At 39.9% G+C, this 22,425-nt stretch overlaps 1 protein-coding gene across 5 annotated transcripts; it reads right to left on the bottom strand.

Annotated features, from left to right (window-relative positions):
• Window positions 1-195: 195 nt before the first annotated feature.
• On the bottom strand, window positions 196-21,149 carry myrf (myelin regulatory factor). 5 transcript variants are annotated; one of them, XM_082541093.1, is made up of 27 exons: window positions 20,516-21,149; window positions 17,090-17,133; window positions 12,739-12,829; window positions 12,327-12,608; window positions 11,807-11,868; window positions 10,962-11,184; window positions 10,766-10,866; window positions 10,484-10,598; window positions 9,626-9,821; window positions 9,450-9,526; window positions 9,245-9,355; window positions 9,046-9,151; window positions 6,453-6,653; window positions 6,174-6,282; window positions 5,894-6,003; window positions 5,652-5,812; window positions 5,490-5,562; window positions 5,299-5,381; window positions 4,648-4,716; window positions 4,185-4,252; window positions 3,998-4,072; window positions 3,693-3,920; window positions 3,430-3,523; window positions 3,075-3,137; window positions 2,688-2,793; window positions 2,432-2,506; window positions 196-2,295 (listed from the first exon to the last, which is right to left on the bottom strand). In XM_082541093.1, the coding sequence occupies exons 2-27, from the start codon at window positions 17,106-17,108 to the stop codon at window positions 2,212-2,214; spliced, it is 2,982 nt and encodes a 993-aa protein (XP_082397219.1). In that variant the 5' UTR covers window positions 17,109-17,133; window positions 20,516-21,149; the 3' UTR covers window positions 196-2,211. The 5 variants fall into 5 exon arrangements, with proteins under 5 accessions (XP_082397219.1, XP_082397216.1, XP_082397215.1 ...); XM_082541090.1 differs by lacking the exon at window positions 17,090-17,133 and having other exon boundaries at window positions 10,766-10,863; XM_082541089.1 differs by lacking the exon at window positions 17,090-17,133 and having other exon boundaries at window positions 20,516-21,148.
• Window positions 21,150-22,425: the final 1,276 nt, after the last annotated feature.

The following is a 22,425-nucleotide window of genomic DNA, read 5'->3' as shown; positions in this document are numbered from 1 at the left end:
CTCACCGTTTGTTTCTTTCTGATTTATCTCGGGTTAGTAGCTCGAAATTTCACAGTCACTTAGAAGTGAGGGGAATTTTCAAGATACTTAGTAAGTGAAAATAATGAGATAATAACTAAAATGATTCCATACACATCCATAGTGGTCTTATAGAGCAGGTAGACTAAACAGCATAAAATGAAATAAAACCTCAGGAAATGTAATAGTAAATTTATTTACTGCATGCATTTATAGTGTTACAGCATATTTATTGACAAAAGCTTTGAAAATGAAAAGTAGTGATATTAATGTAGTCACTGAGCTTTAGTCTTTTGCGTTTTTTTTGCTTTACACATGGGCCTTTTAATATATGCATGTTTTAATGTTTATCAATCATTCCTTGGCTCCAGTAGCTGAAAGTTAATATATTATTGATATCAAAATCAACTACAAAAAAAAAAACAAACAAAAAAAACCCCCCAACAATATGCTAAAAACACACCCGATAAAAAGGAGCATTGGTAGTGACAAAAAAAATGAAGCTATACAGTTACAAACAACCCAGTTCTACCAAAGTGTCTGACACCAGTCTGGTGCACTGGATACAGCAAAAGCCTTTTTCGTATATATATATATATATATACAGTGCAAAAAGTGCTACAGTGGTTTCATTATGCTAGCTGGTGAATTATAAATAAGCTAAAATAATACCATATACCCACTGAAGTCATAATAATTATAGTGAAAGCATGTACAGAATTTTCATATTATTACAGAGTCCATAAACTTTATCTGATGGCTTTTCCTATTTAATATAAATGTGTTTTTTTTTCTTCATAAAGACACATACGGGACAAGGATTGAAAAGCAAATTTCAGTAAATGCAACAAAACCACAACGTCTGAAGTTAAATGGAGATTTCCTTTGAGACAAGTGAAGCTAATACAAAACAAAAACATAATACAAATCAGTTATATCAAACATATTATCACTGCATATACTTAGCTGTATAAGCAAAGGAAAAATTGTTTTAAAAAACATCCAGAAAAACAGAGGAAAGAGTCCAGTGTATAGAATCCAGTTTTATATGTGTGTAAATGAATTTCCTCGTAGGTTTGTGATCAAGGCATTAAGACAAGAACTTCCAAGCTGGAGCAGCATCTCAGCTACAATGTACCGTTTTAGAGAAATTGATTGGGCATGCACATGAAATGACATATTTCATATTCATATTTATTGCCTTACCAGCATTGTCCAGTTAGCAAGATACAGTGTAAGCTATTCCAGTGTTTCTTGAAATATTGTCAGTGCTGGACTCAGCGAGCTCTCAGTGCATCATGTTATTTTCCTGTGATTTCTATGCTTTCCGGTCTTAACATATTAAATCCTCTAAGGAATCTGCTACAATGTGCACAGCTCAGAGGTTTTGAGGTGTTTTTAATGCATTTAAGAAGCAGTTTCTATGTAGTAATAGGCATTAACATGTAACAACTTGGTGTTTAATTCAGTGTCACGATTGAGACAGAAATGCCACAGAGTGTGCATACCTCTGTGCACGGCTTTTAGTCAGGGGCTGCATTAGGATAGGCAGTACAGTTAACTGCTGCAGACTCAGCACAAAGCCCCACTGCAGACACTGTGCACTACTGAGGTATCTTTTCAGTGCTAGCTGCAACCATTTACCGTGGCCTTCAGCAGATCTCCTCTCCAGTGTATAAAAGTATTGAAAAGTATTCTTCCAAACCAGTTGTGACTGGTTTTGTTGTACATACAGATCCATAGTGTATGTTTGCAGTGCCTTCTGTTGTAACATCGTAGCCTGGACTTGATTTAGAAAATTCTGCTAAAAACAATGTTACGGCTTATATTAGGAATGGAAGACATAGTGACGAGTAACAAATTTAAAAAATAAAAATTGTTGAGCTATGAACTAAGTGCGTTACTTTTACATTAGCAGTTAACAGTGGTACGACACAGTTTTCAGTTTCAGTCATCAACAGAAAAAAAAGTCATATACAGTGTTTCAAACTCCAGTGATCACAGCAAAAGGAGATGTCTTAATGCATATACATATGAAAGGGACTACAGTGGTGGTACAGTAAATCATTTGCTCTGTTTGAATATCTTTAAAATAATGTACAATAATTAGACAAAACTTGATCCCATCATAACCGCATACAAATGGAGAAATATGGTATACTGTAAAGGGACTGGGATGCATCATCTGCTTCCTCACACGCAGCTGCTTTCTATGAGAAAATGGTAGTCAGAGTACGGTGTAGATTTTCCTTCAGTGTCACAGCTCACTCTGTCACTCTGTTAACAAAAAAGAGTGTAAGAAAAACAGAATTTATTACTCACTTCTGACTTTACCAAAACAACCATGAACAGATTACAGAACGCAGAAGAGCATCCATGATGACTGTATGTTTTGGAGGACCAGGTTACTCACAGACAGGGAGACACGAAAGTGATAGGTGATGTCCTGGTAAGGCAGCACAGGCACCGACCACAAGTGATGAGTCCCCTTAGAGAGAAGCAGAAAGAACATAGGAATATCTCATTCAAAAAATGAGAAAATTACAGTAATGTAGGAAATATTTTGTATAATATCAGTATTATATAATTAGGGCAGCATCAACTGACAAAACAATGAAAAATATTTTCATTATATGAGAGATGAGGAATATATAAATGCCATTAAGTACCTTTGTTGATGTACTCTGTTCATTATAGAGCTGTGTTTCTGTGTGGTTGGGGCATAAACGTCCCTTGGTGGCTCCACATTGTCGTACCCACAAGCTGTTTGTAGACCTGTGTTGGTAAAGCTTTATTTTATCTTGGTCTTTTATTTCCTGATAATCTCCCAACAATATCTCGCATGTTGAATGTTGAAAATGTAAATGTGCAATTTGAAGCTTAATATATGAGAAATTATTTCATGAGAAAGCAGCTACAGTAGTTCCATCCATTAGTTTGTAGTTAGTACCAAACCCCACAAGTCTTTCTAGGAAACGTAAAACATTACTATGAATTCATTTGTTTATAAATCAAAACTTTGCTATTGTTATTGCAGATGGCGTTTGCGTACTCACGTCATGTGTAACGTGATTTGTGACATGGAGGAATTTCTTTTTCCATGAAGTGATACCGTGTAGCTAGAGATGAGACAGAGAAAAGGTGCATTAACATGCAACATTAATAATGCAAAGTTGTAATGCACTGATAACGTAACACTCCAGATGATGAAGCGATACTGGGTTGATAGTGACCATATTCCCAACTCCAGCCATGTTAGCAAAAAAAATAAAAATAAATCCCTACAATAGGGTTCAAAAACATCCAAGGCACAATAAAACTGTTCTTGTTTCTTTCTTTTTAGTGTTTACTTGTTTTTCATAGTGAAAATGTACACATAACTCTACATTAGAGTAACCTTTGTGTGTTTACCTGCAGCTTTTGGCTGTTGCACAGTTTTGCAGTTTGATTTCTTGGTTTGTCTCCATGATATATAAGCTACTGAGAGAGGGAGACGATTTCACTCCTGAAAAAAAGAGGGAATAAAATAGCATTAGACGCTAAACTAATAGCATTCCTTTGTACAGCATGCAGACAATTTTTGTTTGCCATCGTCAAACAAAAGGCTTTACTGTGTTTGCATACTGCATATTATGCGTGTCAAGAAAGTGCTCTGGCTGGGCTGTGATTTTTACCCTTTGTGTGCAGGCTGCGTTGTCTGCGTGGCAGTGGATGCTGCCCACCAGGAAGACGGTTGATGGCTCCCGCTCCATCCGTCTCTTCAGGGCTCGGCCTTTTGGACTTGGCAAAATAAATGGGTGCTGATGTGTGACTCAGACGGTTTCTGTTGTGATCTTTGTCCATTAGTCTGGACTTGGCCTTCTTGTTAATCAGGCCGGGTGTAGGAACTAGGCTGCTAAAAGCTAGAGAGGGAGAAATAATAAATGTGTATGGACATTCAGAAACAAGACTTTTTTCACATTACCAGAGACTTTGATACCTGGTGTGGATTGGTTGTTACTCATTGTTGAAACAGCAGCTGATTGGTTGTTTATGGCTGTGGTTGAACAGCAAGCTGCAGGAGTTTTGAGGAAACAGAATGAAATCAGATAAGCAAAACTATTCACACTACTACTTAACAGTGAAAGTTGATCCCACGTGGTCATTTGATAAGAGCCTCCACTCACCTGGTGCAAGGGTAGTGGACAATGGAGTATCTGGACCCTTGCGGGAAGATCCCACTTCAGCTCTTGACCTGCATCAGATTCATTGGTACAGGAGGAGGACATGGTTTAGTTCAAGTAATGATACACTTAATGTAAAAGACAGTTTAAGAATGCTTAGATATGTGACTCATGATCTCCTTTCAGACAGAACAAAAGAAACGCCCTACTAAGCAATCAAAGATAAGACTGAAAGAGCAGATCAGGAAATTTGAGTAGTAGGACTGGGTGTTGATTGTGTACCATGGGCAGACAGGTGGACAGACAGTTATAGTAGCAGTGAAGATGGGCATCCAAGAGATGTAGAGAACACAGGAAGGAACATAGCTACAGAAAGCAGGGACAGATTATATAGAAAGGCATTAACAAAGAAGTGAAAAATGAATTTCATTTTACTACAAGGTGTTTGTGTGTTAAAAACACATACCCATCTTTCTCAGTGACATCTCCTCTGTGGTGAAGAGTGAGTACATAAAGGACAGACATGGAAATGACACTGTGGACAAATAAAGATCCAATAAATCAACATCATCATATCATGTATCCGTTTTTTATTGGCCCACTCATAGACAATATAAAAAAGATGGGCGTTGCATCTGCTGTTTGACTGGTTTAAAAACATTCGCATTGTTTATAATGGTCAGCAGGGGGCGACTCCTTTTGTTGCAGCAAGAAGTACAGTTACATAGAAATTTATCAGAAAATAGCTCTTTTTCTCACTTAATTTATGAACTTGGTAAACATTTTGAGTTTATCATCTCAGTTGGTAGTTTCAACTCTGTTTTGATTCAGTCTTATTTGGTTTGAGTGAAATACTTTTAGAGTAAAATACATGACAAAGCGAAGTATACTTTAAGGTATGGCGTATTAAATCACTGTAATAAGAGCATGCATTTTTCAGAGAGATCCACCACTTGCTTGTGATGTTTAGAAAAAGGGGAAAAAAACAGCCAAAATTCTCAACTTGAGGCATAAAGTTGGGGCTTGAACAAATGGATGATGAATGGTGTCTATTTCCATCTTTTAAATATAGTCTAGGGTTTAATGTCCCCTCACCAAACACATTATCTCCTCTAACCTGAAAGCCATGACCACAACCAGTGCCAGGATGGTTCCCTGCATGAACTTCTGACTGATGCAGCCCTGATCTGGAGGTAAATTCTGCAATAAGCAGATCAGATGTAATTAAATGAGCACATTTTACTTCAAAAACAGAACAATAACAACAATAACGAAGGGAGAAAAGAAAACACTAGTATCATCACGCACCTTGCTTCCTGGGTTGACTGTCTTTTTCTTTAGTGGGCCACTTCCTGTCCTGCTAAAATAACTTCCTGACTGGCTACATTAACAAGAAAAACACAAGTAATTTCTTTAACCTTTACGGTCATACTGTCATTGTGTGATAATGTGTAAATGAATTTTTCTTACCTGACCGTGCCCCCGCTCACGGTGCTCTTCATGCTGTCAAAGCGACGCAGTTTGGCCAGTTTGCGGCTCCAACGCTCCAGCTCATCGATACGAGTCTCCAGGTTGTCCGTCAGCTTACACAGCTCCTTCACCGCTCCGACGTTCTCCATAAAGATACGCTCCTTTGAAATTAGAGGAAGCAATCAGAGTTGATGGTAATGACTTTGAGCACGGTACTGTATGCATGCCTGAACTTTCATTACCTTGTTGACAACTAATAGGTTGGAAATAGTTTCTCCATTTGCACACACCACATCACCCCCCTCTTTCACTGCCTCAGGCAAAATTTGTTGAACCTCTTGAGCAATCACTCCTGCAGAAGGATACACCAAGCAAGCCCTCACAGATTAATGCAGGATATACTTAACAATGGACTTATACTAAATGAAGACATTGAGATGATAGCATGATATACTGCACAAACAAATGAGATGCTGAAATGCAAGATTTAAACTTGTACAGTTTTTTTTAGGAAGTTGTTACCAGTCTCTGCAGTGTTCTCTATGCCCACGGTGGCAGCAAACTCAGGCTTGTATTGATAATGGACCAGCCTCATCTGAGAAATCCGTTTTAAATTGTCTGTGGTGTCGACCTACACGCAGACAGAATGTGCAGATGGTATGAAAACACAACGCTAACGTTGCAGATGAAGAATACAACATGACATGACTTGGATGGCATGATTCACGATGGTGTGCTGAAAACACACAATGACACGCTGAGAGTTTTGAGGCACACATGTACTGTGAGTGCCATCCTGACCTCCTGGACATTTTCTTTGGCCCTGATGTCAGATGGGTGCACAAGGGAGCCCATGACCTTCAGGTTGCCATGGACAACGAGGGCCTCGTCCGGTCTGTCTGTATTGACACCGACTCTCCCGTGGTGGTAGACGGAGTCTGGCAGTTGTCCACGCTGCCACAGCACCTCGTTGTCACTTTCAAACTGGCCTGGGTTGGATGCCTGTCGCAGAGAAGCAAAGAAGGAGATACAAAGAAAACGTGTGATTGGGATTTTGAAAATGTTATAATAAAAAAAGCTTTTTTTAAAGATAGATGCAATGCTCCAAAAAACAGGTTGACATTTAGGAATATATGCTTATTTGCTTTCCCGCAAACAAGATAAGAAGATCCAAGCAGACGTTTTCTAAGTGAGTCATTATAAAATGATGACTCTGCCTTACAACTATAAACACTTTTCATTTGTTTACATGGGCAGGCAACACATCATACAAACAACCAAAAGTAACCGAGCTGTTCCAGTTCTGTATTGCTGCTATGCTAGGCTAAGCTAAGCTAACCGGCATTACCGTGCAGAGATGTGTAACATCTTCTCATCTTGCTTTTTGCAAGAAAGCAGACAAGCTTATTTAGTGTTTAATAAGTCATTGTCTAACAATAAGCAAATGTACGTGTCACAGTCAAAAAGCTCTTCTAATATTTGCTATCATACTTTGTAATCATATGCTTTACAAATCTACCCAGATAGCATACATATTAGATATGTCAGGATTACCTTTGCCACTTATAAGTCAATTATATCAGTGTCAAATGTTGTAATGGCCTGATGTGCCTACGGTCTGGCTCATATACAGTGTTGTGCAAAAGTCTCAAGCCACCCCTCATTTTTTATATTTTTGCTCTCTGTCAAGATGGACCCATTCTGCTTCAATAATACTGAGATTCAGACTCTGGGGAGGTCGATTCATGACAGACTGTGATCGTGGTCATGCTGAAAAAAGAAGCAAGTCAGAGGCTTTCTAGATGGTATTGCATGGCAGATCAAAATCAGAGAGATTTCTGGATTCATACTTCCATCAATTTTGACAAGTTCCCCAACACCGCTTTCTGAAATGCAGCCCCAAACCATGAGTTTGGAACATATTGCTGAAGATTTAAAGATTCACCACTCCATCAGACCTGTTGCCATTGATTTTTAGTCCAGGTCTTGTGTAGTTTAGCGTACCTCAACCTTTTCTCCCAGCTTCCCTTTCCTAAGAAGGCTTCTTGACATCTTTTTACTGGGGTCATTTCTGGTCAGGCTTTAGTAAACAGTAGATGGATCAGTATATTTTTTAAGGACATGACTTTAAGACGCTGTTTATATGCTCAAGACCTGCAACTTATTGTTTTGTCCTACAATTGTCCAGTTTTCATACATTTTTAAGAACACGCTCCACACCATGCTGAGATGTGCCAAGTTTTTGTGCTCTGTGGAAATCACCTTGTTGGTGCAAAAATGTTATTTTAACCCCATCAAACTATGTTATTTTTGGCATTTTTTGTAAAATTGAGTGAAGAAATAGAAACAAATGATCTGTTTGGTAGTGAGTGCCTAAAGATACAATTTAAAATTGACACACCACCGGATCTTCCCTTCAGTTAGGTGATTTTTTTTAACACGTTATAGGTATGTGTGTGGCTTTACAAAAAAAATATATTATTCTGAAAATATCAGGTACAAAGACTCGAACAAAAATGAGGGGGGAAAAAAGCCAATGTCATAAGAATGCTCAAGACCACTGTCACAAACTGGGTAAAAGTAGGTGATAAGGAGAGAGTTTAAATATATTAAAATATAAAATGATGTAATAAACATAACCTAATCAAAACTTCATCAATAGGTTGTGTCAGGTGGAGTAGAAGAGAGACTGAGCAGTTCATCTGGGCCAGCTTTTATAGCCTGCAAGACACAGGTACCCTGCATTAGCTGATGGTTCTCCCATGGCAGCCAATCAACAGCAAGCCATGGCTTTCATGAGTGTGGGAGCATCATAACAACCACTTTTAAAAAATTACAAGAAAGTCTGTCTCTTTGGAAGCAAAATATAATGAAATGAGGGTTACTGTTTAAGGTGTGGCTGAATTGAGATAGCAACGCTCATCACTGTCAGTAAAGGCTAAACGTGAACCACAAGAGAACCACATTGTAAGCAAATATTGCTATCTGAGTAGGTTAATGACAACACTGTCACTGTCCAGCAAAAACAATTGATTTCAAAATTTGGGGATTTTAACATTTTAGATACATTCAAAAGATATAAAACGTGATGAATTTAAAATGCAAGCATAAATCCAGACTGTTGTACTTAGTTCATGAATAGTAGGTTTTTAAAAAAGATATACAGTTGTTACAAGACAGTAACAATGCGCTTTGTTTCATAATATGAACTCTTCTAAACAAAAGTATTTGAGGTGTAATGAAGATTACAGGCATGCAGATAAAACTAATGGAAAGAACAGAAAAGAGAGAAGATGATGTGAGAAATAGTGTATTACAGAAAGGTGTGCATAGCAGACAAAGAGTAAGGTGTCACATTCACAAGGGATATGATTGTTGTAGGAAGCAGACAGACATGGCCAGACGTTACCCTGACGATGATCCTCTCAGACACATGAGCAGCCACAGTGTAGCTCTGATTGTGGGACTGTGCATGGAGCGCCACCACCAGCATGAAATACCTGGAAAGGCAGAATAATCCGAGGTAGATGTGACTACCCGAACTTGGCCTGTGAGCAAAGCGTGTGGTATTTTTACGTGCAGTGGCTTTTCACCTCTGATCAGGGTTTGGCTTGCCCTTCTTTCTCATGTTATTTGCTGTGGTCTCGCTAAAATGGAGCCGTCCCACTGTGACCTTAGTGACCTGATCTGAAGGCAAAGTGACACTGAAAGAGACAAAAATCAAGAGATTATTTAAAAATGAAAAAACAAAACCACTACAGCTATTTACTGTTTCTCAATTAAAAACCTCAAACTCACAGGACTGGCTTGAAAGGTCTCTTGCTGCGGTCGGACTGCGACTGCTCCACACTGATGGACTGATTCATGGCTTCCACCTGGCAGTGAAGGCAGAAATAACCCATGCAGTCAATATACTACAGAACTAATAAATACTATAGCCAGTCACAATACTGCTGCCTCGATGTTGCCTTCACCTTTACTCCATTAAGTTTGAGATAAAAACAATCAATGGGCTGCAGTCCTTCGCTTGTCTTGACATACTTGGGATCTCCAAGCATGCCGATGTATACCGTGACCTGAAAATGGTTCTTCTTCTGGCAAACAAAAGCATCATCAGCTAAGGAGAAGTTGAAGCCTTTGTCAGCGTCAACACGGTAGGTTGGCATCGGGCTAAAAGCAGGGAAAGAGAAAGCATCTTAACACTAGGAACACACAGGAAACTTCATAGTTTCCGTATTTTTATCACTAAAGATAAAGACATGCACGTGGATTTATCTGTCCTTAACATTAATTTTAAATCAATTACACTGTAGCCTAATAAAATAGGTGTACGTATTTGAGATTCCTAAAAGATCTGAATAAAAAAAAGAACTTCATAATAAATGAAAAGACTCTTTCTTTGTCTTTCTTCTCTGTTTTAAGTAGGCATGGCGTTCTAAAAGTTGTGATGGTCAACCAGGTGGTTTTGATAACATATCTGAAAGGTCTAGTGAGTTCATTCTAACCCTCCTCCCTACCTATACTTCTTTTTATTTTGGCACTGTGAGTGCATAAGAAGGTGCACGCTAATTTTTTTCCCTATACCCCCTCCTCACGTTGCCTTTCTAAGCCGAAACCCTGTGCTCGTCACTCCCCCGCACAGCTCACCACTGAGGAATTTAGAGGCCTTTTTTGCAACACTCCTATTCCTTTGGCACTCCCGCTATACACTTTGTTCACATTATCCATTTAACTAATTAAGACTCCTCTCATTTTTGAGCCTCTGTGGGGGTATTTCTGCTCTTTTCGTTCCAAATAAACATTACAACGTGTGCAAGTGAACTTCCACCCACAGCTCTTTGCAGTTGGCATCATATAGCAGCGTCCACTTGTTCTGCTGGTGAGGTTGCCACTTAATGCACTGATAATTTGGGTCCAGGTAGGCATTGTCTGCATCCTGCATTAAACCTGTGAAAAACAGTTTGAAATGTGGGCTATTAAAGGGTGACCAAGGACTGTTAATAATGTTCATATCTGTTCTGTAAGCGTCTATATCTGTGTTAGAGTTTAAGGGCAGTGGAGAGAAGGTGAAGTAGAGGAGGTGAGGAAGGGGGGAAAAGAAGATGCCTGCCTACCTGGTTCTTGTTTGATGATACCTGTGAGGATTTGGGAATTCAGGGTGCTGTTGGGAGAGTCAGAGTGCTTCCTCTTCTTTGCTTGATGAGCAGGAACACTGCTGTGAGAGAAAGAAATTGTAAAGATTAGCCATCATTCTCTCTGGGCAACGCAATCCCCCCCAACTCCTCAACCCTGTGCATCGTCATGACTCACTCTTGACCCTGAGGGTGCTGAAGTAACTGATGAAGCATCTGCGTCTGCTGCATGTCTCCACTTCCGCTTGCAGCCGGTCCAATGGCGTACTGGGATATCATGGGCTCAGGCTTCAGGTACATGTCCCGATGCATGCTGGGATAGTGCCCGTGTGGTGGGAGAGGCGGCGTTGGAGTCATGTGGCACATGTTCTCTGGAGTCATGGTCCTGATCATGTGAGGATCTAAAAAAAACCCATTGGGAAAGGAGAATTATGGTTACATTGTTCTACAAACTGTCGGCCCTTGTGGCTCCTTTTTCACACTCAGAATGTAAATTTCCTCCTACATATCAATCCTCCTGTTTTGCATTTCTTTCTGTAGTTTATTCTGCTGTCCTCCAACCTTGGCTAAAGGTCTTTTTCTATTGTTTCAAACTGAAGGGGTGCCCATCAGATAACACCATTCCACACCTTTTTCACTAATACCAACACAGGTGTTTGAGCGGCATAGAAATGTGACTTTGGGCACGGCCGGTATTCAGCTTGTACGCTGAACTGAAAAGTGCACCTGAAATGAACGTGTTCAGAAAATGTAGAATATTAAAACATTAATAAATACCAGACCCCAGCTTCCTTTAGTGTCTTGTTAGGTATCGAATTGTTTGCAAATGAACTCGAGTTTCTGCTTGTTCAAACACACCAAACTGATGACTAACAGATATTGACTCAGAGAAGTTTAACCTGTGTAAACCTTTCATATTTTCTCCCACTTTCTTTGATTTAAAGCACCACTTCTTTTCCTTATTATTGGAGCTCGTTTGACTTTTCTCTTTTTAAGGAGAGAGAAAAAACACTTGTTACTCACCATTCACCTGTTGGGGAGAGTACGGTTCTGAGCTGGAGTCTGGGGGTGACTCAGGTAGTGTCCTAATAAACAAATATAAAAACAAATAAGGTAGTAGATGTTACCCTCACAAACTAACAATAGCAAGATTTTATAATCAGAGCTATATTTAAAATTCTACCGTGCTAGAAATCGTCCCCATGCATTCTTCTTGTTTTCCAACTGCCATTATATCTAAGGCAGAACCTGGGATCACTCTCATGTACAAGCCCTTTACACGAGATGTGTGTGTCTGAATTTTTTTTGCAGGACGTAATTTGACTCTCTTTCTCTCTGGCTGTTATCAGTCTCCCTCCCCCTCTTGAGCGTCTGAGGCTTTATTTGTTCAAATGACGCTTGATTAAGTATTGATTGCATAATGGAGCTGTAGGTTGTGAGGTGCCAAGAGCATCTAGGATCTGCACTCCTTTTCATCAACTCACGTTATGTTTTGTGTCCTCCCTGTACCTCTATCCATCTAACACCATGCTATTGTGCTCACCCTGGAGCGTAATGGCCCCTGTGCTCAGGTTTGACGTGAGCCTGCTGCTGTTGCTGGTGTTGCTGCTGCTGTTGCTGTGCCAGACAGGGGTAGCCGTGTCGGAGGCCCAGCGATGGACCTGGGGGGTAGGCGTTCTGGCAGCTAGGGGGCCCAGGTGGAGGGGCTCCTTGGCGTAGTGGAATAGGGGGGCTCACACCACACACCAACCCTCCAGAGGAGGACACTCCTGCTTGGGGAGATGAATAATTTGGTCCTGGGGTGCTGTGGACCTCTGAGAAACAGCTGGGAGAAAAGAAGAAGAAAAAAGGATTAGCCTTATCAGGAAAAACAAATTCCTTTGTAACAACATGATCTGATGTGGTTGGCGGATGTTGTTTTGACGTTGCTGGGTTGGTTCAGAGTCCCTACTGACATGTCAGCACTATCGTCCTCCTTGCTGATGTACTCTTCCAGGATACTGGTGTCGATGTTGGCTGGTTCCAGAGAGCTGGTAATATCATGACCTGTGGTGAAGGCAGGGTTGGGAACATGGAGGGGAGATAGAGAGCATCTGGGGATTAGCAAAAGGAGTCTTTCAGCAACTTCACTCAGTGCCACGAGAGTTGCGGTTTCCACATAAGCCTGTGTTGTAACCATTCCCTATCTAAAAACATAACACAAAACGAACATTAAAACATATTATAAACTCAGTAGAGCATGTGATATCAACACATTCATGGATTAAAAGGTCGTTATGTTTTCTTGAACATATAATTGAAAATCGTGGAAAAAGAAGAGCTGTGATTGGCTTTTAAACAATTTAAACATCATCATTTCAGGAGTGAGCAACTAGGATCTGGTAGTTATCATTACATGCTTATGATTCAGTGCCACTAAGTGGTTACACATATAGACTGGAATGGTAAATGGATAGCATGTTTCTAATCTTACACAAAGCAACTGGAATCACTTTACGTCACCGTTTCAACCTTGGACAAAATCCTTAGAATTTTTTTTTTTCCTAAACAGGGAAAAATTCTAATTTTGCTTAAGCATATAAAATCAAAGGTTTATTTGTTTAAATAATGAATCTTTAATGCAAACTGAATGTGTACAAATCAAGTCAATTTAATTTAACCAGACTGCATTAAATTGAATGTTTAATATTGTACTTCTGTAATGAAATTACATGGAAAATTTACACGCAATCAAAATTTTGGGCATACACTTGTTTGAGTATGACTGCAGGATTTTATTGTCAGTATTTTTCTTCTTTGTTGAAATTTAAGTTCATCTTAAAGGTGAGTTAGAAACACATTTTCAATCATTTCCAAATCCTTATTCCAACCCTGTGGCATTTTTACCCTTTGAGAGGCAAAGCCTCACAAATCCCAAACACATGACCCCACCTAATCTTTAAAATGCCAATATGTAGGACGAGCACATTCTTATGGATATATTTAGAAAAGAGTAAACCAGGTTATAAAAACTGGCATTTACTATGTCAAACAGAACATTCATCTCGAGTGTTACACGAAGGTGAGACTTTCGCTAAAGCTGTCACTAAAATTGTCCCAAACTGTGCTGGGCACAGTGTGGTTGGGAGGGGGGCTGGTATAGTGGGTGGTCAGTGAACCTCAGACTTTCTTTCTCTTGCTCATTCTCTCTCTTTCTTTCACTCCCCCCCCCCCCCCCCCCCCCCCCCACACACACACACACTCACACATACTCTTCCTCTGATAGATTAAGCAGCTACTCAGTTGGGAATGCAAGGAATTTTTGTGTTAACATTGGAAAATGTTTCTCACTTTCCTTTTAAAATAAAAACATCTACTAACTTCGTTCAGTTTACCTGAAACCAAACGAAAAGGTCGCTTTATAGTACTCGTGCCACAGTTTCTCTGAACCCACTTTAAACATTTTGACTCATCACCACAGACAGTTTATTAGACAACATTGTATTTTGAATAAAAACCCCAAAGTGTACAGCAAAAAAAAAAGAGTTATAAGTCTTAATCATTAAGGCAACAGACTAAACCGCTGGTCTCAAGCTAATCAAATAAAATTCGACAGTTTGACATCATAAATCCTTATGGTGCACTATTTATGATGTAAACTGTCTTGTTTTCACTGGGAAGAAACAGATGGTGAATGTCTCCTAATACATGCCAGTGCAAAGGGAGAAAAGCAGGATGGTTCCCCTTAAATAAGATCCAGATGTGCACCCCACCCAAAGAGGCAGTAAATTTGAGCTGGCAGGACTGATAAGAAAAAATTGAGAGATAGAGGGAGAGGGGAGGGCAGATAGATGGAGGCTAAGGAGAAAGGGGAGAGAGGGGGGCAGGATGGGCAGAATGCAAGTTTAATGTCTAAGGGTTCTAGCTATAGCGGAAAAACAGAGAGGAAAACTGAAGGGAAAATATGAGACAGACCATCTTTCTGCCCAGTAGAAACCGATCCCTACCAAACAGAGATGCGACTTAAATGTATTTATTGAATTATGCCTTTGTCTCTAACATAACATTTATGGACTTCAATTACTTAAATCTGCAGTTATTAGATTTCTTTTTCACTCAGCAGAAATTTAAATAGTTCAGGAATACAATAGTTGGATAATGTCAGCTTTTAGGGTGGCATAGCAAAAGCTTGTGGGCAATTTGAAAAATCATTGTGGCCGGTTAGATAATGTAGAGCTAATATTTGCTCTCTTTCTGTTTTGGTCTCTACCAACTCTTTAGTTCCTCCACTTTCACTGAAAGTCTTTGTGTTAAAAAACAGAACAAAAAACAGCTATCTGCTCCAGCTGACAACACCATAAGTGTTGCAGCAGTCCAGTTAACAGTAAAGCAGTGGAAGAACAGCTAAACAGTGAAATCTCACAGGGTTAAAGGGAGCTATATGTTTCAACCTTGTTTGTCCATATAAGCAGCGACTTTAGAAAATAAATGGAAAATCACAGTTAGCTCCATTTATCACTGTGTTGAGAAGAAGGTAAGAGTAAAATCTTTGCAACATGCGATTCAAACCTGATACAACGACTGTGACTTAAATAAAGACTGGACACCCGATAGAGACACCAGTACAACAGCACAGGTCTAAATATTGGGGCTAAAGCAAGAGTAAAGTTCAGTTATCGTCAGACAAGGATGTCAGGAATTGGAATACACTTTCACTGTTGCAACTTTACCCCATCACTTTGTGTTTTACTACTAATAAAAAATGCACCGATTATTAAATCGCTTTCTCTTCAGTTGTTGTGAACTGGATGTATACATTTCCCTGTCCTCCATGTTTTTCGTTGTCCAGCTGTGCTCAGTGAGGAACAGTGAAGTGATTGTCAGTCCAACTTCGATACAGACTCGCCCTTTGAGAGATTAGGGGCTGAGAGGGATGTATGTGTGTGTGTGCCTGTGTGAGTACGCATACGCGTGCACATGTGAACACGCACTTGTTTTTATGCTCATGAGTGTGTGTGTTTTGCCACCATTTCAATGCCTTGCTTGTAAAGACAGAGGACTGAGTGTGGGAGAGCTTGTTAATCACAGTTTCACTCATAGCATTTGGTTAAACGCACAAATTAAATTTTTCTTTTTTTTTTTAAATTATACCTCCCAAGCTGCATCGGCATCACTTCCCTGTGTAAAATAGGACAGTGGCCTTGGCTGAGGTTGTGCTAAGTCAAAGCATCATGAAGTTAGAATCCCGAGTCACATGACCTCTTCAGTTAAAGTGTCATGTTACTCAGGTGTTTTGTTTTTGGCACCACATCAAGGTTACTCATCATCCTCTTGGGTCACGGTCTTAACATCTTTCCAAACTATACATTTATCATCAACAGTGTGAATCGACTGGACTGTTTTTCCATTACATGCAACATCTAGATCCTTGAACAGAGATTCCTCCTCAGTTTTTCCCTCCTTTTTCCCTAAACGGAGGGCTCAAGGGCACCACTTCCAATTGGAGGACACATATGTAAACTATTATCAAGGTTAATGACAGTTAAGAAAAAAAGCAAACAAAAAAAACAATTCTAATCTTCAACAAATTTTCTAAACGTTATTGATTTTCGCATCCAAATGAGATTTGCATGCGCTTGCATGAACATGTTAATAATTAAACACTTAGTGAGTATCTTAACTAAGAGTGAACAAAGTCCACCTGATTAGCAAACAGTTGGACTACAGTGAACTTGGCCGCACATACGCACACCAAGAACACAACGCACGATTAACCAACAATAATAATTACAGTAAAAAAAACCTAAAAAAAAAAATTTTTTAACGAGCATTAAAGTTATATTTGTAGAAAGTATTGATTGCTAGAGTCTGGATTTGGGATTTCATTGATATATAAGCCTGCTTTTAACAAAAAGGTTCTCTATTTATCTGTTTTTCACCGTCCCATTTGAACTAGCCCCCTCCCCGTAAAAATCTATAAAAAAACCTGATGCATTCAGATAATGTCAATTTCATCCACGCGCACAGCCTAACAATAACTCAGCTGCTCTCAAAAATGCAGCTCAAACTAGAGACATGGGGATAGCACCTACAGATTACAGTTAATGTGTGAAATCATCAGTAGAAGGCGTTAGACTAGCTGGACATAACTCTAAGGTTACTGGTCTTCTCTATTTGTTAACATGACAGAGTTACCATTAAAAGAGTGCAGAGCATCCCTTGGACACAGATATTATTGAGTGAGATGAACAGAAAGCCCCCTCATTGGGTGCAGACTAACAAGTTGAATCTAGACAGAAACAGAGCGGACAGAGCGGCTCAGAGTACCTGCACGTAGCCAAAGCATGTTGAAGTCCTTGAGTTGAAAACACCTGAAACAGAAGATGAGAAGAACAATTCCTGTCTATTTTTCACATGTTTCCCTACTCGGGCTAAAAAACCTTTCTCCTGCAGACCTGAAAGCCGTAGATTAGAGTACCTAAATGTATGTGTGTGTCATACTGTGTATATGTTCACGTGTGTGTGTGTGAGAAAGGCTGTTATAATGAGGATTATTTCCCAGTCATGAGAAAGGGCTGTACCAGGCTACCACACACAGCCCTTGTCGCATACAAGCACTGGTCGCACCGGTGGACCTGGCTCAGGAGATTATAGGAGTAACACGGCTGGGACCGGGACACAGAGAGAGAGGCTGGAAAGCAGCGAAACACTGCAACTGTGAGGTCGAGGGTCAGTGCAAGACAGAGCTACAGAGCATGGCGAAACAAAGAGGGAGAAGACGCTGAAAAGGGGAAAAAAATAGAGGAATAAAGATAAGATGCGGAGCAACGTGTAGCAGACGATGAAAAAAAAAGGTTTTCTTATGATAACGCGTTTAGACACAGAGAAGTAAAGAAGACCTCAGTTATTGCTTACTAATCAAATATGGAAGATGCAGTCTAAACATCCAATAAGAAGCAGAGTCTTCACAGCAAATTTGTTCTGTTAACACTATCTGTTACCTGCCTGCAAATTATTGCACACAAACATGAACTTAATCTCCTGATGTTGAGTGGAGCCGTAAACAACATTCGCTACCTGAGGATTAGTGGGATGGCAGTTTGAAGTGAAGGGAGTGGGGCGGGACAATGAAAAATAGAACCCACTTGTAAGCGCAGTAAGCCTGGCTGCTCAAAAACAATAACCTCCTCAACCAGCATTTCATTGCTAAATCCATGAATCAGAGGAACCATCTAAGTGACAGCCTTCTTATCCATTATTCACCGTGACTGTGGGAGTACTGCGGGACTTAGTAACCCAGGTCATGGATTGCTCTTGAACCAAGAAAATTATTAATCCACCTTTAGACTTGTTAAGTGGTTATAGGCTCAAAGATTGTTTTTTTGTTTTCATTATTTCTGGCAGGTACAGAAATAACAGCATCCTCCATCTGCATGGGTACGTTTGAAAGTGATGAAACTGATTTGTAACCAAGTGCCTGGAAAGCCAGCAGCATTCATTAGCAATATTTTTATATCACTTCATCATTTGTGCCCTTTTGTTCCAAGGTTCCAGCTTGTTAACTGTGTGAACTTGCTGGGTTTCTTTATTTTTTGTGACTGTAGACTGGATATCTTTGTGTGATTGTGCTGGCTCTTTGTGTCATTTTGAAAAGAAAGTAATGAATCTTTTAATTGGGAAAATATTTTACAAAAAATGATTTGATGAGTAAGGTAGGCGTCACTGATTCCTCTGTGTAGGTGCAGCTACACAGGCCCGCTAACACGCCTTGTAACGTCAACTGGATCCACACTTTTTTTCCTCCCCACCATATTTCGAACTCATTTTGAGGCTGGAAAATCTCACACAGATGATTCAACCAATCGTTTGTTTACCTGATGGAGAAACCCAAGACAACAGCAACAAATGTTACTGTTAAACGTTGCGCTCACACACGGCTCGACTTCGAGTCACTATAGTGAGTCAGAGAGGAGAAGGTCAAGTTTTGAGGGGGTTGGTGCTTTCGTTGGGTTTTCCCTCAACCCAGCCAGTTTCTCTCCACCCTGAGCCTGCACTATCTCACCTCCTCGCCCTGTCTGCTAACTGTCACTCTAATGGAGTCAGAGAGAAAGAGAGCGAGAGGCCAAATACCCGAGGAGAAACACCAGTCTCACCTCATTGCATTTAACAGCTACCAGGGCTATGTCAGGAATGTACATTAAAGTGAATGTATACATATTTCACCATTACAACAGTTTACCTGGTGCTGAAATCCATTATAGAGCTGTGTGTGTGCGTGCACGTCTGTTTGTGTTTCAGGCATGACTGAAAGACCCCAGCTTAATTATCTCATGTATTCAGATTTGCAGATTTTCGACTTTCACTCCACTTTAAAGTCAAATCTTCAATTCAATATCAGACGAACACTTGTGGCATCAAAATCATAAGGGGTAGTTAGGAGAAAGAGGACAATAAGCACGTACTTTATACTTCTCATGGACAAGTTGACATTTTAGCCCAAGCGAGAGCGGCTGAAATAAAGCCAAAGTAAGAACATCTCTCTTACTCCCAAAGCAAGAATGTAAACACACTAAATTCCTCTCAGAATGGCGAGAAACCTCTGACAGTCATGGATGGCTGTGTATATTTAAGTCAGCACTAAGTGTGTACTATAATAAAGTGCTAAGCCTCTTCACAGATAACTTGTCATGTAGAGTGTTTTTGTATATGTGCACCTGACGCTCCCTGGAAAAGTTATTTATTCAATTAAAAAACAAACAAATTGGTAAAGTGTGAATTTGTTATGTTGACTTGTTTTTTTTTTTTCCTTCTGTTGTGTTTCTTTTTTTTTGGTCTTCGTTGTTCTTTTATTATTTACACAAATTACACAGTCACTCAATACACAGGGAAACTCTTGTAATTTGAATAATGGGGTTTTCTTGTGCCACATGTGATGAGAAATTTCAGAGAAGAAAAAAGGCTCATGAAGTCAGGCAATTACTCAAATTGCGACTGAATAATTGAACTCAAGACAGGCAGCTCAACCGAGGACGTCAACGTCACAGCAGAAACCAAACAAAGAGAAACATCAGTTTAGAAAAATAAAGTCTACCTGCTGAAATTACACGAAATACAAGTCTGAAGACTGATTTTGTCCAAAGCCTTGCAGCATAACTGCTGGCTAACGTGACACATTTGTTTGCAACATGATGATCGCGTCTCTAACACCAACAACACACACACCGTGCCTGCAGCACATTTACAAAACACAACATTTATCTTCACTTGAATTCCTACCCTTTCAACCCTCAACCCCACCCTCCTCCAACTCATTTTTTGCTCTTAGGATTCCCAGTTTTACTTGATCTGTTCCCCATCACCAGCACTTTTGCCCCCACCTCCTCACCCACCAACCCACTCTCCCCGAACCCGTTAACCCTCCTGAATTTTAACAATATAAGTATTATTTTTTAGGAGGGCAGCATATAGGAAACATTTACTGTGAAAGAGAAACTTTCTCATATGACCACCCAGTCTATCATCTCATGTTAACCACCTGCCGTATCCGGTAAATTAAAACAGCGGAGGGGTTTTTCACACTGATGCTGTGCGTAAAAGTGGAATTAACAAAAAGAAATATTCAAAAACAGATCGGCGCTTATTTTCTTCACGAAATGCAGTTTTCTAGAAGTAAGGTCGGGTTATATAAATTTAAAAAGACCACTTTTCTCTGAAGTTTTAAGAAGAAACTTTATAATAATCAGAAAGTCTTACCTTCAAAAAATCTCTGTAACGCTTCTGTTTCATCTACCACGTCCTGGTCCATCCTAGCGGGTCCCACATAAAAAATCCATGAAAGTCTCCCCTTTTCCGAACGAAATCAATTCGGATCGGGGAAACATTCACACAAACATCCCGGACTCTAATTTACAATTATCGCGACTTTTTTTCTACTTGCGCTTCAATCCACCGTTTGCGAAGAACTTCTTTCCTCCTGTTCAAATAATCAAACCTTGGAACTGGATTAATATTCTGTATGTTCTTCGCCGTTTCAGCTGAATATAACTTTAAAGCTTTAATCTCGGTCGATTTGGTTTTTTTTTTCAATTAAATTGTCACTAAAAGTCTCTGTAAGAAAATCATTAGAAACGTCCCTTTAGTCGCGCCTTCCCTTCAGCTCCCACACGCTTCATAGTAATGTTTGGTTTGCGTTCTTAAAAGCGATCTGCAGCCTCCTGGGGGACACTGGGAGAAAAAGTCGACGGTTAAATGAAAAGTTAGAAAATTATTAAAAAGGGTTAAAGTTGACTCCCTCAGGTTGAGTCTCTTCCTCCTTTGCCTCTCCCTCTCAGACAGGATGTGAGCAGCAGAGTCGGAGGAGAGGAGCTGAGGCAGGTGAGGGATGTGCTGCTGCGAACATCCCAGGAGAAAAAAAAGGAAAAAACTTTAAAGTTTCTGTGAGGACCCAGATACTCTGTGGTCTGTCTTTACAGATAGTTTCAATATGAATTTGGCATTGCTTCACTCTTATTATCATTATTTTGTTTTAACTTGGAGTTTTCTTTTAGTTTCACTATCCCTTTACAAAACAACTGATTATTTCCTTTAACTAGATCTTATTTTTATTTATTTTGTTTCAGTGTTATAATGCTCCTAAACAAGTTATGGGCAATAACTTTAAACAAATCTGTTGTCATTTTATTTTTGCCACTTTATTTTTCTGTGTGTAAAACCTTTTACAGAATCATAATGATTTACTCTTTCTAATAGTGGGCTGGCAGGTACTGTTAATCATATTATAATCTCTAAACTAAATCTATAATTTGTTATTTTGGGGAAAAAAATAAACAGAACTGACTAGACTGAGAAAACATATTTTTTTCCATGATCACAAACAGCACGCAGCTCAGAGAGGGCCAGTCCGGAACTTGATCAGCACAGTTTAAAGTTCGCTTTCAGCAGGAGATGATTTATGATCCCCAAAATAAACATTTTCTCACTCATTTCATGTAATAAAAACATTTGTGAAACTTTGACCTGGAGTCAGTTTCGTGGTTTAAACGACTTCTTTTTGAATTCCTGAGCTTAAACGAGCAGCAACAGGAGTGTTTTGTGTCAAAGCTTCCCAAGGGGAGGATTTGAAGGAATGATCCATTTCTCTCAACCTTATCAGCTGCATCCCACCCCCCCCCTCCCCCTTATAACAATGCCACTGTGTGCAGCCCCCGCTGCCTTGACGCCCACCCCGCCCCCCGTTCCCCCACATGTGAGATGCCGTTGTGTTGTCTTGTTCCCCCACAGCTGGACCATCTCCCTCTCCACCCCTTCACCCCTCTGCTTTTCCTCCATTCAACCACAACAACGCCTCCGTTCTTCCAGCCACACTATGCAGATTGTTTCAGAGGACAAGCAAGAAAGAGAAACAGATAGAGGCTGCGGAGGACAATGAAACAGCTGGCTATGTTAAAGCAGTTCATTTTGGTATTCTGTATGTCTTATCTCATATAGCTCGCGAACTGTATGTGTGTGTGAATGAGTGTGCCGCACACATGCACAAATCTTGCATGTTGTGGCAAAATAAACCCTGCGAACAAAGACATATGGAGACTTTGGAGTGTGGTTAAGTGTGGGGTGAGGTTTTGATCATGACTGTCTTCCTTAGCAACAAAAATAATAAATACTGA

The sequence above is a fragment of the Aulonocara stuartgranti genome, assembly GCF_965226115.1.
Source record: "Aulonocara stuartgranti genome assembly, chromosome: 7".
Lineage (NCBI taxonomy): Eukaryota > Metazoa > Chordata > Actinopteri > Cichliformes > Cichlidae > Aulonocara > Aulonocara stuartgranti.
The sequence above is the reverse complement of the archived record's forward strand: the minus strand, read 5'-3'. Positions and strand labels throughout refer to the sequence as shown.

What these genes read in the sequence shown, in the direction of transcription:
- myrf (XM_082541089.1), bottom strand. Translation starts at nt 20,567, where the DNA reads ATGGACCAGGACGTGGTAGATGAAACAGAAGCGTTACAGAGATTTTTT. An exon ending in CCAAAGAAAATGTCCAGGAG is followed by an intron (nt 6,283 to 6,452) that starts GTCAGGATGGCA and finishes GTCTGCGTGTAG; the next exon opens with GTCGACACCACAGACAATTT. An exon ending in GTTGTGGTCATGGCTTTCAG is followed by an intron (nt 4,717 to 5,298) that starts GTTAGAGGAGAT and finishes ATTTGTCCACAG; the next exon opens with TGTCATTTCCATGTCTGTCC.